At 41.2% G+C, this 17,431-nt stretch overlaps 2 protein-coding genes across 3 annotated transcripts; both read right to left on the minus strand.

Annotated features, from left to right (window-relative positions):
• Positions 1–1,302: 1,302 nt before the first annotated feature.
• On the minus strand, positions 1,303–11,480 carry calml4b (calmodulin-like 4b). 2 transcript variants are annotated; one of them, XM_039615598.1, is made up of 6 exons: positions 11,388–11,480; positions 10,766–10,901; positions 10,647–10,677; positions 7,427–7,567; positions 6,274–6,462; positions 1,303–1,624 (listed from the first exon to the last, which is right to left on the minus strand). In XM_039615598.1, the coding sequence occupies exons 2-6, from the start codon at positions 10,766–10,768 to the stop codon at positions 1,527–1,529; spliced, it is 462 nt and encodes a 153-aa protein (XP_039471532.1). In that variant the 5' UTR covers positions 10,769–10,901; positions 11,388–11,480; the 3' UTR covers positions 1,303–1,526. The 2 variants fall into 2 exon arrangements, with proteins under 2 accessions (XP_039471532.1, XP_039471531.1); XM_039615597.1 differs by lacking the exon at positions 11,388–11,480 and having other exon boundaries at positions 10,766–10,970.
• Positions 11,481–12,395: 915 nt separating this feature from the next.
• LOC120441095 lies at positions 12,396–16,322 on the minus strand. Its single transcript, XM_039614773.1, has 6 exons — positions 16,229–16,322; positions 14,469–14,587; positions 13,657–14,136; positions 13,485–13,554; positions 12,762–12,932; positions 12,396–12,655 (listed from the first exon to the last, which is right to left on the minus strand). Exons 1-5 carry the CDS (start codon positions 16,320–16,322, stop codon positions 12,811–12,813), a joined length of 885 nt encoding a protein of 294 aa, XP_039470707.1. The 3' UTR covers positions 12,396–12,655; positions 12,762–12,810.
• Positions 16,323–17,431: the final 1,109 nt, after the last annotated feature.

Below are 17,431 nucleotides of genomic sequence, written 5' to 3' on the forward strand. Positions count from 1 at the left end.
TCTGACTATTAAACTCTGGTTGAATGGATGCTGATTAACTGATAAAGTCTTTACAATAAAACAAAATCAGGGGCAGTCCAGGATAGAGACATCACTAACATCAAAAACTTCCCCTCCTCTGAGCGGAATAATTGTCAAATAATCACCCAGCTTGACTCCATTTAGTTCTTCTTTTTAAAAATAAACACATGAAAAGATGAAAAGGTTTTCTGTTTCACGCCTCATCATCCTCTTCATTTGATGCTGACACGAGAAATGATCACACAGCTGACCTTTATCTTCTCTCTTTAATGTAGGCCTATTAAAACATCTCGATATCGTTACAAAATAATAATCAAAGTCACTCTGCTCATCAGTACTTCTCCTGACAGCCTGTTTGCAGCTTTGTGACTTCAATTTTCTGCACGAGTGTCACCTGATCAGTCACTTTTACACAATCCAGCAGCAGCCATGCTGCTCTGGTTCAGGTCCGGAGCTCTTTCCCAGTTTCTCTCAGACTGATATTTGGGGTTTGGTGCTATCTCTGCATCGGCCGGCTTCTCCTGACAGATGAAGGCTGTTGACATCAGTGGGTTATTTAATTTCATTTATATTTATATTTATTTTTAGAGTGGATACATTGACAGGTGAAGTGAATTGCACTGATTATCTCTCCATCGTGGCTCCTGTTAGCAGGTGTCAGGAAGCAAGCAGCAAGCAAGCAAGTTGATGTTAGAAGAAGGCATCCAGATTCCCGGGTCTCAGTCCAATCGAGCATGTGTGAGACGTGCTGGACAAACACGTCAATACCTTCAGCGTCCGCGCCTCGACAGATCGGTGTATCACCAAAGTGTCATAGTTTATTTTCCAGTTGTCTTGGTTTTTTCTTCCAGGCCTTCTTGGAGTCTGGCAGCTGACTCGCTCTCTTTTTGTCCCAAATGAATCAGCTCTTTGTTTATTCCAATTATAAACTATTTTGAGGTTTTTTTAACTAGTAGTTACAAAAAAATCATAATAAATTGGGAAAACTGATACAAGTGAAATTAATGTCATACAGTTCAGGCAGATCTGTAGTTTTAATGGGGCCAGTCAGAGGTGTCAGTTTTACCATCCCTCCCTGTTCCCGTGTAAGAGCAGGAACTGCCCGAGTGAGGGAACTCAGACGGACTCTCCTCTGACTGATGTCAGTTTGTCCAAACACAGCGACTTGAGATGATGATGATGATGATGGTGATGGTCTCTACGATGAGACACTTGGCTGCCAGTCCATGTAAAGGTAAAGTAAAGCTTGAAGTATATCAACAATAATCAAAGGAGGCAGTATTTTCTGAACAAAACATTTTATTTTTACTGTATGTTGTACGTCAGATGGTCCCTTTGTTTTGTTTACTTTTTAATAAAAATACGAAGGAAAGACTCCTTCCAGCTGCGAATATTCCGTCTGCCTCCAAACGTCTGGAGTTTATCTACACTCTAACTACGTGGAGACGCTTGAGCACAGCATACTGCTGTTGTTTTCGACAGCAGCGATGATGTCAGTTGTGATGTCAGTGCTTTATGTGGCAGCGCGTTGCCGCTTTAGCAAACTGCTCGCAGTGGACCCGCCCATCTGCTCCAACACCCGCCTCCTGCAGCAGCTCGTCCACTGAAAACACAGACACAGCTGTCAATCACAGTTAACTCTGTTATTCCAGATGTAATAGAAACCTGTAGAATGTGTGTATCCATTCTTCTTCCTGTCAGCAGCTCCAGTTTTATAAAAGCAAACCAATCATCAGCTTTTGGCTGTAATTAGAAGGAACTTGTGATATTTATTCTGTTTCAGGGTCATATAAGCTTGTGTGTGTCACATGAATGAAGCATATTTATTCTGATCATTTAGGTTGTCCTGAATAAAATGATGTAAATTAGATGCCAACTTCTTTAAATAAAGTTCTCATTAAAACCATTTACAGAGAATTTCACAGGTCCCACACGATGGCAGGTGACAGGGTATCAGTATAAACTCAGCCTCCTACAACATTTCCAAGAACCTCACCACCATGCTAGCTCCCCACCAACGCTACCAACAAGCTCCAGAAACTTGCACTGGATCCAGATGAAACCATTGTGTCCTCTGATGTGGTCTCAGTCTTGTATCCCCACAACCGAGGCAGCAGGAAACAACTACAGACAGATCCCTGCTTAGAAAGCAGAACCAGCTTCACGCTGATCCGACCTGCACACTGCTACACCTCTGCCTTACCTCCACACATGTTCAATACAACGAGGGTTTTTACAGACACAAACATGGTGTGTCCAACCTTTACATGCAGGAAGGGACAGCACCTAGCCGATGATACAGATACATGGACGACACCTGGGTCAAAATCAAAACCCAAGAAGTGGAATCAACTCAGTGGATAGAAACATCAAGTCCACCAGAGAAGACACAAAGATAACAGTTTGCTGTCTCTGGACTGTGCCATGAACACTGAGGAGAATGGAAACCTCAACACTGAAGTTTACGGGAAGCCCACACACACGGACCAGTACCTCCTCTCTGACTCCCACCACCCTCTGGAATACAGACTTGGAGTAACAGGACCCTACAACACCGGGCAGAACATGTTCCCTCTAAGCCTGAAGGGAAAAAGAAGGAACACACATGTGTAAAGGAAGCATGTGTAACATGTGGTTCTCATCAAATCAGCAAAGATGCAGAAAAAAGAAGATCAGACAGCAGCTAGAGAGGATCAGAAGGACAAACATAACAACACTTCACCCCTGATGTAGCAGGTTTACCAGAGAAACTCAGGAGAGTCTCAACATCCCAGTGTAGTTCAGACTACGCTACACACTCAGACACAAACCAAACAACGTAGTGTAGCAGTGCAGCGAAGAGTGCTCAGACACTGGAGACACCAAACAGCCTCTTGATAAAGCCGTGGCATTTATGAAGAAGTCTTCACAAACTAAAAGACGTCCTGTTTCCTTCCTTTTTTCCAGCTCCAGGACCTGGATGACTGTGAACCTACACGGATGTAAAGACATGAAGAGTGGCTCAAGATTTTTGCACAGTGCTACACACTATATGTTTGACATTGAGAAATAGAGATCATCCTATTACTGAGTTTTCAAAGAAAGTCATATCTGTTCATAAATGTTGCCTTACAGCCTGTGTTGGCTTTTTGGCGTCGTAGCTGAAACCGATAACAGCCAAGTGCTTGAACAGCACCACGGGAGAAACTGTAGCTGCTACTTTATTCAGCAAATATATGGATTAATGTAATATTGTTGGGTTAAAAAAGTAACAGCACAGCCAGGCATCAGAAATGTTGAAGTTCTCCAAACTCATCAGTTACAAAAAGTATTTGAAGACTTTCTATGATGTCTTTTTCTTCCCTCGGTGGGATTTTGGGGCTCTTGGCGTTTCATAACCTCCATCTCTTCTTTCTGAGCCATTCCTTGGTGTATTTGTTAGAGTGCTGAGCATCATTATTACTTTCAAACTTGGACTTTTGTTTTAACTTTCGGACAGATAGCCTCACGCTAGCTTCAAGCACTCTTTGATATGAAAGAGCATTTCTTCCATCAGGCTCCACAGTTGTTTTTGGATTTCAGTGCCTTTAGTCTGCACTAAAAACATCTATGGTCTGTTTCAGCCAAACGACTCTATCTTTAATTAGTCGTGCAGAGCACTTTCTTCCAAAAAGGGGACTCTTTGAAAGCACAGTGTGCTCAGTGAAAACTAGTTTTGCAGTAATATTCTTCTAAATGAGGACAGGCTTTATTTATTTATTTTTTATTTGAAGAATTACAAAAGTACTCTCCTCAGTCGGGTCAATGGCCAGTGCTGGACAACTCTGCAGTCATTTCAAATCTAGGCCACTTCCACATGACTGTTCTTACAGTGGACTCATCAATTGCTAATAATTGGGAGCATTTTTAAATCTCTTTCCAGCTTCTCAACTAGAGCAGGGCGATATGACCAAAAATATTTATCACGATATACATTTGAAAATTTGCGATAACGATATAACTGACGATATAATTGATACTAGACAAAATACTTTACAACTGCACAACTTTATTAGTTCAAAAAACCCCATCAATGTATTTTCACTTAAACAAGCAGCTGTTTTTTATGTGCATTAAATTTATATAAAAATTTAACAGTGCAAATTCCTCGCTGACAGTTTAACCAAAAGGCATTTCCAGTGGAAACTGGCCGACATATCCTCAGCATAACCATGTATAATATCCACAAAACTTAAAAAGAGGTTATACACACACAATACGGTAATATTATGTTGAAGCACAGTACGTATCACTCCGTGAGGGGCCCGCCTACGATAGCCGTAATGCTCCGACAATCCATCAAGCGGTGCAGGTTCGTAGCTTAGCAAAGTTGTACTAAAACATTTGACAGATTTTCGAGCGCCGTGTACATAAAATCGTTTCGAGGTCAGTAAACACAACCAGAATTCATACATAAGGCACACGGGATTATAAGGGACACTGTCGATTTTCAGAAAAATCAAAGGATTGATTTAAAGTGTGCCGTATTTTCCAAACAACACGGTAATAACGACGGCCCGCTAGCATGCGCTACCAAAAATAGTGCTTTGTTGTGTATCTGACGGGCGAAAGCTAAACCAGTTCCACACCACTGAAGTTGCAGCATTTTTACAAACCAGTTCTGCTTCATGCGTTTCACTCAACGATCTGCTTTTGCCCTTCTCATTCTGCGTCGCCGCCATGCTTTTTCCGCCATGTGCGTATGAAAACAAAGGCACTGCGCATGCGCGTTTTACCCATATTCTATCGCCATATTTCATTTTCTTATCGTTGCCCAACATTACACCGGTGTTACTGTGAACGGTATGATATGGCCCAGCCCTATTCTCAACCTTCTTTTTACTGATGGCCAACTAATAAGACCAACATGTTTCATGAGCTTTTTGACTGGACTTAAACTAAACCAGCCATTTCTGTAGTTTTTATATTAAAAATTTAAATAGCTGTTAGCATCCAGCAGGTTTTGTTTTGGCCAAATACAGTTTTATTTGAGTTTAATTAAAGTGCATTTTAGCGTTGCACTTTTTTGACTCTCTGGGCCGTCAGTGACTTGGTGAATGTTTTGAAAGTTTAAGACCTGATCAAACATGGCGGTTCTACTAACAGGCCAATCATTTACACGGAGATGAAGCCAGTTCGTTTCAGTAATGATGAAAACAACAGAAACAAAGAAGGATCGATTAGAGTAAGGTGTTCCCTCTCTCTGGAAACCACACAATCATTCAGATGGATTAGACACGTCCTCGGGGGAATGACATGTTCTGATATGAGCTCCTTAAACAACCTTTAATCAACAGTTAAAGTGGAGAACGGGAACCAGTCAGATGAGTGCAAACCAAAACCCTGCAGGATGTGGAGAAGAACACAAAACATTATGAACCTCCTCGTGTTCATGAAGCTACCATTCCACATGCATAACAGCACGCATTGTTCCTGCTATGTGAGGCTTCAGGTATTAAAGTCTACAGAAACAATCTCACTCAGCCATCTGTGGGCAACAAAGAAGCAAAATGCTGAGACGTTGGTTTGTGATGTTGCAGAGCTCTGTGACACTCAGGCTTTTACTCTCAGCAGTTTTCACTGTGACCAACTTCTGTGTAGAAATGAACTAAAAGTCTGAAATGCTGCAAACTGCAGAGTTCACTGACCAGTAACTTTGCTGCCTGTAACAACATCGTGCACCAGGATTCGTTTCCACTTTTGAACTCTGCTCATTAAGGTGCCAATAGCATGTCTTTGTCCTGTCTTCCTTCTCTCACCCCAACCAATCACAGCAGATGGCCCCGCCCCTCCCTGAGCCTGGTTCTGCTGGAGGTTTCTTCCTGTTAAAAGGGAGTTTTTCCTTCCCACTGTCGCCAAAGCGCTTGCTCATAGGGGGTCATATGATTGTTGGGTTGTTCTCTGTATGTGTTATTGTAGGGTCTACCTTACAATATAAAGCACCACAACTGTTGTTGTGATTTGGTGATGTATGAATAAAAATTGAACTAAGTTCAATTAAATTGCAAAATTTTTAATGCTGAAAATCTGCAGTAAATTCTTAGTTTAGAGCAGCTATGTGAGTTTTATAAATATATTTAAATAACTAAAAGACAACCCTCCCCAGTTCTCTTTCCCTCCTTTTTAGTTTACGCGCTGTAATGACGACCTCCCAAACTATTCATTCACATCTTTTTTGCTTGAAGTAACACAGCTTGGATTAAATGTGAGTGTGTGGTTTTAGGAGACGCTCACCCTCTTTGTCCGTCAGTTTCTCTCCCAGCCCGGTGAGTTTGGCTCGCAGCTCAGAGGCCAGGATGAAGCCTTTCTGCTCCTTGTCGGCCATCCTCATGGCCTCCAAAATCTCCTGCTCTGGCGCCTCCTGCTGGAGCTGCCGGTGCATGATGCGCAGGAAGGTGGAGAAGTCCAGCTCTCCTTCCTGGTCTGTGAGCAGAAAGAAAACAGAGATCTGCTTTTACTGGCACAAAGAAATGAGGCCACTGCAGGAGAAGGGAAGGGCGGGGGAGAGAGTACCACACAGCGTATATGAAATGAGCAAACATTAAAGCAATAAAAGCAAATGTAAAGAGTGTGGCTGTGAGGTAGCTGCTGACAATATGCAGTTAATTAACCAGAACACACACGGCTTCCTCCAGGCTGGTCTTAGTGTGTATGAGAGAAACAAGGAAAAACAAATATCACCTCCTTTATGGAAACAGATGCAAATATCAAAACTACAGCAAATTAAAAATTACTCATCAAACTTTCTCAGCTTTCCAGGAAATCTCAGGTGTCAAGGGCGTTGACATGGAAACGGGAGCTTCGTTCAGGTTTGCTGTCTTCTTACAACAAAGACTGAATAACTTGTTCTTGATCTCAGGATATTAAACTCTTTATCTTGAGGTAAATCCATTAATCTGTCCACATTTGATCATTTATCTCAGCCCCTTCTGTCAAACATGATGAAAATACCAGCAGTGAGACCTGATCTCAGGGATCTAACCCAGGGTCTTTGGAAAATAAGGTGAACATTATCCAAACGTCAGAAACACTCTCCTCCAGGACCTCCACAGCCTCTCGTGAGCATACAGGGAAAAGTGGAGGCCGAGAGAATCGATCATCTGCGTCTCCAACAACTTTTCATATGTTTTTGACTCCGGTGGTGCGGTGAGGAAGATGAAGACAACACAGAGGACAAAGCAAGCAGGTCAGGTTTGATAAACACAAATGGAGCCATTAAGAACATATCAGGTGATAAATGCTTGTTTTGCTCACTAAAATAGCTGCGCTGCTCGTGGGTTAAGTGAGCTGAACTATTTCATTTTAGCACTTTCCCTGATTTGAGTTCTTGCTGCGTCACCTCAGAAATCAGAAATAAGAAGTAAGGAAGATTTCGGGAATACTCTACCCATGTTGTGGCTCAGGAGGTGGCGCTGGACCTCGGAGGGGGTGGGGCTCGACCCGAGGCATCGCATCACTGTTATCAGCTCCTTGGCTTCGATCTTGCCTTTTCGCTGGCGGTCGTACAGCGAGAAACACTCCTTAAACTCTGCGGACAGATGAACACGTTACACACATGTGCAGGAGTCCACATTGTTGCTTTGTTTCTGTATCGGTCATATGGACTGAGCCAGATCAGTGATGTCAGCAGGCCTCAGCCTGAGTGCGTCATCTGCTGGGAGAAGGTGGATGATGCTAACAAGGTGCAAAGGAAACTAAAAAGCAACTTCAGTTTTCACTTCAGAGACAAACATGTCAAACTTCACTAACAGAGCTCCTCCAGAGGCAGCGAGACCGACCGGACACGCATGTACGTCCCATCTGCTGCAAATGAGCCGTCTCAAAGGCATCTTTGTCTTTCTGTACCAAGGTTGCATCTATTCACATAATATATAGTATGTAATATACAGCCATGCTGCACAGCATTCACTCCAGCTGCAGAACCTGTTTTAGCACCAATAACATGCAGGGATGTCTTTATCTGCCTCATCACTGTGGAAGAGTTTTAGTTGCTTCAGCTCGTTGACGTTTGCAGCATTCGTTCATGCACAGCTCTCTGAGCTCTGCAGCAGCTCCATTCTTCTCTCCTTCAGTCGTTCTGTTGTAGATCTGCTGCTGTGCTTGGATCTTTGTCCTGTTGATGACCCGGTTTGGTCCAAGCTTCAGCTGTGGGACACACAGCCTCACACTGACTCTACAGAGGAGCTCATGGTCCACTCAGATCATCATCCCTCCTCCACCACGCTGACGGCTGTATGAGGTGTTTGTTTCCTCCAGCTGCTGAAGTCTTGTTCTTTGTTCAGATGCGGCTTTGAAAAAATAAACCGTGCTGCCATGTTCTTTTTAGCGAGACGAGTCTTGTTTGTTCAGTCTGTTTCTATCCGCACTGTCATAGATTCAAGGGCGTAGATTTGGCATGGACGGAAGGGACATGTCCCCACCAATAATTTGATCTCTTCAAGTAAAGAAAAACAAACCCGATAGAAAGAAAAAAACGATCTGTCAGCGTCTCATTCACCCAGCGGTGCAGAAAGAGTTAAATTACGTTCTCTACTGGAGTCCTGCCTCATGTGACAAATATGGCCAATGTGATTGGCTGTGCCTTTCAGGGAGCTCTGTTTAGTTTTAGCAGCGGCGAGCTTGCAAGGAGGAGAGGAGGATGGCAGCAAAAAGGAAGAACCTGGATATAAGAAAGTATTTTTCAAAGAAACCTGTAAGTCACTTAAAGTCAAGTTCACTCAGAAAATGTGTCCGTCATAATAACGTTACAGGCTGTGCTAGGCTTTGGCCTAAAATTGTATGTAACCATGAATAACGTGTTTTGGAAACTAACTGCACAACAGGCAGCACTGTTAGTTATCTCAGTCTCAGGGTAACATTTCTAATTTTGATTGAAACTGTCAGAGAAAACGGCAGCCTCGAGCAGCCAGGATATTAGTTTACAGAGGCTGTTAAAATTATATGTCTAACGTTAAAATGTTGGTGACACAATAATTTCATCCTAATGGCACTGACATATTCACAGGGTTGATTTTTGAGACAAAATATCATGAGGTAGTCATGATTTTGCAAATATTCCACCTTGTAGTGCAGTTTGCACAAATTGTTTTAAAAGTGCACTCACACTACAAACATTACTGATGAGTCGAGACACTGCAGCAGCTCCACATTTTATTCTTATTGTCATGTATGTCCTATTTGTCAGGTGACAGAAGAACCAACACAAAGCTCAGAGAGTAATGGTGACACAAGATCACAGGTGAAATGTGATGATGACTTGTTGGTTCATGACTGTATTTGAAGCACATGTGTGGCTGCATGTGTTTGGAATGTCTCACTGTTATTTATCAGCTGACAGAGGCAGCTCTGCCATGTTGTAGCTCAGAGGTGAAGAGGCGAGGTCACAGGTGACTGACTGATGATTTGGTGCTATAGATTAACTAGTATTTATTATCATGACAATTGTTAGGCTGCTGATGTAAATTGATTCATTAGTGTATATTTGACAAAGAGTCTGAATTGACATGTCTCACTTTTTATATGGAATATGGCTGAAGTAAACTAAAGTCTAAAATTCTTAGTCAGTCATTTGTTTAATAGTAATTTAACATTATATAATTCACATATAAAACTATGAATTGTAATTTTAAATGGTTTAAAAGCATGCAGAATAGCATATGTAGGCAAGTACATTTCTCCTTTTTTTATCAAGAAGCAAAGACAAAAAGGAAGAAAAAAAGAAACAGGGCGGGGTTCGGTGGTTGAATCATCCGTCCCCACCAATGCCAAAACCAAATCTACGCCCTTGCATAGATTTTAACCTTTAACCTGCTAACTGAGGTCTGCAGAGTCTGAGATGAAGCTCTTGGGACTTTTGATGTTTCACAGGCTGGCGATACATCAAGAACACATCCTGTGACCTTAGCTGAGATATTTCCAGTCTTCTCTTCCATCCTGTCAAACTGTTTAACACTTAAGGCCATTTTAATGATTTTAACATATCAAACAAGAAAAGCCACTTCTTCCCTTTCCATTGTTGTGTTTGGAACATCAGGGAAATCTCACGATCTTCGTCTTTTAATGACTCATCGCAGCTGAATCGACTGTCATCCACGCAGACATATGGTGCTGAAAACACTAAACTGATCCGTGGGGAAGGAACGAGTGTAAAATAAGCGAATAAAAGCTGCATCTGTGCGTGTTCGCATGTGTCAGAGTAAACTTGTGTCCCGTGGGAAGCCCTGACGGCAGTTTAACAGACTGGAAGATGAGAAATCACCAAACAGAGCGGCGGCTCAAAATACCAACAAACACTTCAGCCGGCAGACTGAAAATCAGGGTTTGGATGCGATGGCTCCTCGTTAGCAAACACTGCGCTCGGACCCTCGCTGTCTGATCGCGTTAGCGGGTCAGGGAGGTCAGCTGAACTGGAACAAGCGCTGCTTTGTGCTGCACTCTTCTGTCTGATTAAAGTCCTGCTCTGCTGCCTGTGGCTGAAATAATAATCTGTCCTGCCTGCTGCACAGAGAACATCACAGTCAACGCTTCGTCATCTGAATGCATCAGTTTAAGTTCCAGCAGTAAGCAGCTGTGTCAGGACAGCACGGGCACACGTGTCAGCGTCTTACCGTTAATCTGATCCTGAGTCAGGAACTTTGCCTGAAATAGAAGCAGGAACAGCATTAACAGACAGCAGAAGGCGAAATCTGGACGACAGCGTGAAGCTGCAGAGGGGATGTTATCTCACCATTGTGTCCGCCGGTGCGGGTGTGACGAAGCAGCCGGCCGTCAGCGCTCAGGAAAACTGATCCACGCTCTGAAAGATGAGGAATGTAACGGGAGGACGGAGGATGCTGGCTGGGACAGTCAGGCTCATCCCTCTGCTGCTGAGGTGTCGCGTTTATGTTTGAAAGCATATATATTTAATATCACACATGCTGCACGTACGAGCAGCTGAAAGCCTCCTACGCATCTCTGTTCACCTCTGACCCTGGTCACCCGGGTCAGAGGTGAACAGGACAACGCTGTTAGACTTTTCATCTCCACCTTACGGTAACATACTGGCGTCACTGTTGCCAGCGTCATACCGAGACGCCGTGTTACGGTAGCTTACTGTTCTGCAGGATGATACCGTTTTTTGCTGTTGTGGTATTGGACAAATTATGGTAACGCACCGTAGCTTTTTTTACGGTATCTCACTGGCGTCACTGTCGCCAGTGAGATACCGTTATGTCGTTATGTCGTAAATTACGTCAACAAAGTAACATCATACTGTGATTAAGAAATTGGTATACTACCGTTTATTCAGGGTATGTCACTGTAAGCCCGCTGCAAGGTAATAAACTGCAATATATTTACCAGTAACTTACCGTCATCACGCATCATCAGTACCAAAAATATTCATCTCTGCTAGAGGATACCGTGTTCCTACAGGCGGTCATTTACTGTTTAACACGTCGTAATTTACCGTAATTTAAGGAAACAGTAACATACTGTAAGAGACTGGAGGGTTAAAAAAAAAATGTATTGTATTAAAAAATGTAGCATTTATTTATTTATATATATTTTTTATATAAAAACACATATATATATACCCACTATCGATAGATAGATAGATAGATAGATAGATAGATAGATAGATAGATAGATAGATAGATAGATACACCCACACACAAAATATAATTCATGTGCTTTACACCACTTTTTATTTCTGTTCTGATTTTTCCCTGATGAAATACACATTTCCAAAATCAAAAACTGAAAAGAACTGAAAACATATTTTGATTGAGGAAGCACTTGTTTTTACTAAACCATGTAATCCATTATTTTCTCAGATGGTTGTACAAACAATAACGATATTATGTCATATCCATATCATGGCAGACAACATATGCTCAAGTGTTGGGTTTTCTTAGTTATATTTTGTAGGGTCTTAAACCTACACTGTGAAGTGCCCTGGCATTCATTTTGTTGGCACCATACAAATAAACTGAATTGAAATGAATATAATATCAAGCCCCACACTTCTGCCTCTATATACACTTTGTCCAAAATACTGGCTCACACCACCAAATCAATGCACAAAGCAGGGTCCACAACGACATGGATGAGCATGTGTGGTGTGAAGGAAATTGACTGACCTGCACTGAACCCTGACCTTGCTTTGTGGACTGAGTTAATTGATTTGTAGGGTGAGCCAATACATGTGACAATTAAAGTGTAAGTAGCTGAAATAATCTTTAACAAACGGGTAAAAGAAGGAAAAAAAAAATCAAAACTGTTGCACTCAAAAAACCTGTTGGACAGAGACAGCGTCTTGTAAGATGGTGAGAGAGCTTGTCTTCATTGGTGTTCGTCTTGTGTAAATGTCCAGAAAGCATGGGCCACGGATCATCTGTGGAGACACAGGAAACAACACATTGGTCACTTAAATTAAACAAGAAATTCACTAAAAATGGCAAAAACAGTTACCTAATTTGAAGTTTTCCACTCAAATTCAATAAGCCGCTGGAGGAAAGTTGTGACATGAAGGTTAATGTGAACAACCTTTTTCTTCACAGTGGTCCCAGTCTTTCTGCTTGTGCCGACCTTGGAGGTACATTTTGTTCCCTCTTCAGGGTTTATCCTTACAAAAAACCTTAAAACATGCCACAATAAATAGTAACATACAGTAACATTGAGTTGTGATTTGAAATAATGAGTTACTTATACTTTATCACTATTAGCTAACTGTTCAAACATACCTCTGAATCAGTTCCAATGTTGCACACGCTGACTCCTGGTATTCCAGGTTCAATACATAGAATGAACCAAAGAAGACATCGCATCAGCAAAGGTGTTCTCTTTGTCCAGCTCAACAATTACACGCCCCTCTGCACTCACCATCCAGCAGGTGGCGGTCATTGAACTTTGTCCTTAAATGTATAGGGGCAACATGTTGTCATTATGCAACATAAAATAATTTCAATACTTCACTTCTTCACACTGTCTAGATAATCAAAGAGCAAATAGCTACGTACAGTTAATTATTAATGGCTTTATGTACATAAGTCCATGTTAACATATTATAATTGTACATAATTGGGAATTATTCTGCACATTAAACACACCTAACAAAGAGTCAGCCCAATTAAATTACCGGTATGGTAAATTAGGTATTAACTGTATGGTTATTTTGGAGTTTATAGTGTGTGCTGCTGTTAAACTTTACAGTATTGACTTCAGTATTTCTGCTGTTGGTGTAGCTAGACTACCATGTTGATCAGTAATATGTAATGTGAAATTTGATATTGTTACCTTGCTGGGTTCACTGAGACACATGTCCAACAACCTTGGTTTATAAAGGAAATTACAGAAATGTGAGCTAACAAAACAGAGACTGGATACCTGTGTCCACGAAAAGCTCCTGTGTCAAACAGAAATTGTAATATGGTCTAATCAGTTCTATTTCATAAATGACTTCTTACCAAGCATAATCAGCCTCGGGGTGATTGGCAGGTTGCTCTCTGCTTCAAGGGACATCCTGGTAGATGTTTCCTGCCAGAAAAAGGACCAAAACATTTTATGTAACAAAAAACAAAACAAAAACAGGACAGCAAGCAACAGCATTAAACATAGAGCTGTATTAAAGAAGCTTACATCTGCTAAGACAAAGAGGGAGTCTTCATCTTCCTTGTAATACTTCATCATGAGAAGTATGGCTGCTGTGCCAATCTTGTTGTTGGCCAAAACTCCCTCACTTTCCATCTGCTGAAGAAGTGTCCTTATACCAAGGTTACATTTGAGCTTCTGGCTGGAGAAATAGTTAATAATCCTTCTGCCTTTGGTTATGAGGGCCTGACTTAAGCGCTCACTGATATCGATGCCTGTGAGTTTGTAAAAGTGGTTCGAAAGACCTTTCCGAGTAAACAAGAATGGCCACTGCTCCTGAATTTCAGCTACTGAAAGTGAGGGACAACTGTTGATAAGCTGCCGCTGAGAAATATATGTGAGGCACATGAAGTCATCCACATCAGGTCTCTCCACAGCTCCAGGTCCTTCTGAATTAAAAATTGTCAACAGGATGTGTTTCTTTTCCTCTAAAGAAGCTGGCGTTTCCCCCTCAGGAAGTTCAACTGGCTGCCAATTTATACAAGCGTAGCTATCAACAAGGCATCTAACTTTTTTGGGTGATGTTGCATTACTGTTGGGACTGCAGTCTTCCTCATTCCTCGTTCTCTTTGTTTGACGAAGTCTATGTGTTGTATTATCTCGATTAACATGTTCAACTCCAGATTTGATGCTTCTTAGTAGTGAATAATGTCCACAACCCAGTCTTTCTCCCTTTTCAGTAAAATCTGCAAATGTTTGAGGGTATCTGTTTACAATGATCATAGCAACCTCTTCACAAGATGCACGTTTAGGGTTCCTGCAGTGAACTTGCATGGCCTCCACAACAATTCTAACCATACTTCTCCTGTCCTCTGGATGAGCTCTGTCTCCTCTTGTGATTGCATGCGACAGTCGGAGTGGAAATCTTTCCCAAGCTCCGGAGTAATGGTGTCATTCAGGTTCTTTGGTCTGTTGCCATCTAAAAATAAGAGAGAGAGAGATCATTGGAAAAGCAACTTTATATGGCCATTTCAACAAATATGTCCTCACTAAAAGATGAACCCTGCAATTAGGATTGAGTACTAACAGAAAGGCAGTTTTGGGGACCTTGTCTGAAGATGAAAATCAATCCCAGGACTGCAAAAGAACTACAAACTCAAGGACTTGCACTGAAAAGTTGAAAAATACATCGTAAAATACAGTATATTTTACAGTTTGTCACAATTTCCACCCTTAGTCCTACCATTACCAACGAAAGGTAAATGGTGTAAGATTCAGTGTCTACTTTTGTTTCGTGCATTGCACAGCTGCAAAGATCCTGAAATTCCTCTATGATGCTCTGTATAGTGCTAGTTGGCAAGAGCATTTCAGCCTGCATTTTTAAATGACACAAAGCCAACTGTCTTGTAATAGATTAACTGTGTCATTCCTTGTATTATGGCAAATTCCCCAATTTCTTGTTGCCTTGACTGCTGAACTGTCTACTTATGTTTTCGAGAAATATGGCTGGAAAATGATGTTCGGACACTGAAGTATTTAGAGCAACCTTCAAATGGACATAATACTTTTTTCCCCATCTTTGATATGAAATCTGAGATGGGCACAGAGTTGTGAAGTTTTGTGCAGCATACCCACATCCAGGAACTTGACAGTTGAGGTCACCAATTAACTTCTCTCAGTGGTCTCCCTTCTTGTTCGGTGATTCCTATGCATATGTGAATGAAAGGCAGAAAATGTTCTGAGCATGGCAGGACAGTTCTCAGTTCCACAAGAAAACCTATAGTTAGCTACATGTTTGTGGCTTTTAACATGCAAACTGAACAATATAAATTTGCATGCATGGAAGCCACAAAATTTATAAATACACATAGTTGCAAAAAGTTCAATGACCAATTACCTTTCCTAAATGACATGTGCAATGCAAAAAATAAGAGTATTGTCAATAGGGACCAATTCCCAGTTTTTACATGATCAAAATTATTAACAAAAGGCTTCAATAAACAGAAAATGTGTGCTGACAAAAGACAAGAGAGCAGTGCACAAAAATGAAAAGATATTTGAGCTCGACGCTTTAATGGGTTTAGCCTGACTAAGTCAGCACTCCGCACCGTACAGGTAGTACAAGCACACCTGAAAACACTGACCAGCTAACAACTTTAAGCATTTGGGTGCAACCTCAGCAGTTCACCGATTCACCTGTTGCAAACGTCCAACTTTCTATCAAGTCTCATAAATCCATCGGCAACTATTACCTAACTAGTCTTTTGAGTCTCCACATTCATAGATATTGATATTTTGTCTTAGCATTTGAATGAAAATAACCTGGTAGGGTAGCTTAAAAGTCAAAACCAACAGTAATAAGAACGCATTTCTGACTTCTCTCGAATAAGTAAAAAAACACTTACCTTCAGACTGATTAGCTGGTGTCAATCCAACTTTAATGTTTCCCATGTCAGTCAGTTTTAGGGAAAAAGTGTTAAGTTTAGTTGTTTCATTTACTTTTGAGAAACTCCCTCATGGACGAGAAATTTGGAGTCTAGCAGAGTTGTCACGAATAGCATACGATCTTCAGATATAATCCAATCAACCTTGCATTTAACCCGATTGAACATCCAGTTACCTCTGACTACTTCTAAGTTGCACATGTTAACGGTCTCATCATCACTCTGTGCTGCAGCGAACTGGATCTGTGGCACAGAATAGTTGATGGCCATGTTGTTCTCCTGCTTTGCAGCTTTGTTTGAGTCTGAATTGTGTCTTAAACGTGCAAAACTAAGAAAAGCAGATCAATATTTTCTTCTTGTTGTTATTTAATGGTGGTTGGCAACCAGCGAAAGGAGCATTAACCGCCTCGAGCAATATTTTCTATCCCCATTGTTGTTTTGAAAGTGAATACCCGACGTGTGCGTCATACGTCACGTTGTACGTCAGGTGAAGGTGTGGTGTCGGCTATCGTTCTCCCATTGAGATGTGTAACAAGTGCTACACACACCTGTCACATAAAAACGCTTTAAAAACGTAACAATCGCTTCAAAAACACAACCCAACGCGCTGAACATGAACAAACATAAACACCCGTGTTACATTAACACGTATATCCAGGACATCTCTTCTGAACTAAGACGAAGTGGCGCTACAAAGGAATTATTTCTTTAGGAGAGCGCATTTTATAGCAGTCTGGCCTGCCACAAAATGCACCGCTACAGTTTCTGCTTGTCCCAGAATTTATTAATTTTGAGAGTGAAGTTGTAGGACTGATGCTGGTTAGCGGTGTAGGTTTCACACCTGAACTTGTGTAAAATGACGACCAGAGCATATTATTAGGTTAGTTCACTGTAGTTAGGCAGAGGTGTCTTAAAAAGTACCACCTTATACAAAACAAATGAAGGTCCAGTATAAGAAAGAATAAGAAGAGAAAAAAGGAACACCCTGCTAAATGAAGTCACTTTTAAACATTACTCTAAATGTAACCATTAGTTTTTGTTGCTGGCCATACAAAAAATAAGTATACTTCAAGTATATTTCCCAAGTATACCTTACCTAGTACGTATACTAATAATGCTTCTTGGGACTACATTGGCCCCCGTTTTAGTACATAAAAGTATTCTTGAAATTAACTTTTAGATGTACTTTTTGTTCACCATAAATGTACTAGCATAATGTTATAATGTCTACAAGAGTATAATTAAAATATACTCAACTCTATCACAATACTAACCTTACAAGTTTACTATTAATTTACTTTTTGGTTTATATTTGAGTTACTTCTGATTGAAAAATAGTCATTAAAATACAATTGAAACATATTTTTCACATGTAACAA

The sequence above is a fragment of the Oreochromis aureus genome, linkage group 7, assembly GCF_013358895.1.
Source record: "Oreochromis aureus strain Israel breed Guangdong linkage group 7, ZZ_aureus, whole genome shotgun sequence".
NCBI lineage: Eukaryota > Metazoa > Chordata > Actinopteri > Cichliformes > Cichlidae > Oreochromis > Oreochromis aureus.

Excerpts from the sequence above, each read along its gene's own strand:
- calml4b (XM_039615598.1), bottom strand. Across the intron at positions 6,463-7,426 it reads CCTCCTGAGCCACAACATGG|ACCAGGAAGGAGAGCTGGAC; the intron begins GTAGAGTATTCC and ends TTCTGCTCACAG. Across the intron at positions 1,625-6,273 it reads GAAACTGACGGACAAAGAGG|TGGACGAGCTGCTGCAGGAG; the intron begins GTGAGCGTCTCC and ends CTGTGTTTTCAG.
- LOC120441095 (XM_039614773.1), bottom strand. The coding sequence starts at position 16,322 with ATGGCCATCAACTATTCTGTGCCACAGATCCAGTTCGCTGCAGCACAG. Across the intron at positions 14,137-14,468 it reads TCATCCAGAGGACAGGAGAA|CCAGTTGAACTTCCTGAGGG; the intron begins GTATGGTTAGAA and ends ATAAATTGGCAG. Across the intron at positions 12,933-13,484 it reads CCCGAGGCTGATTATGCTTG|GACAAAGTTCAATGACCGCC; the intron begins GTAAGAAGTCAT and ends TATACATTTAAG.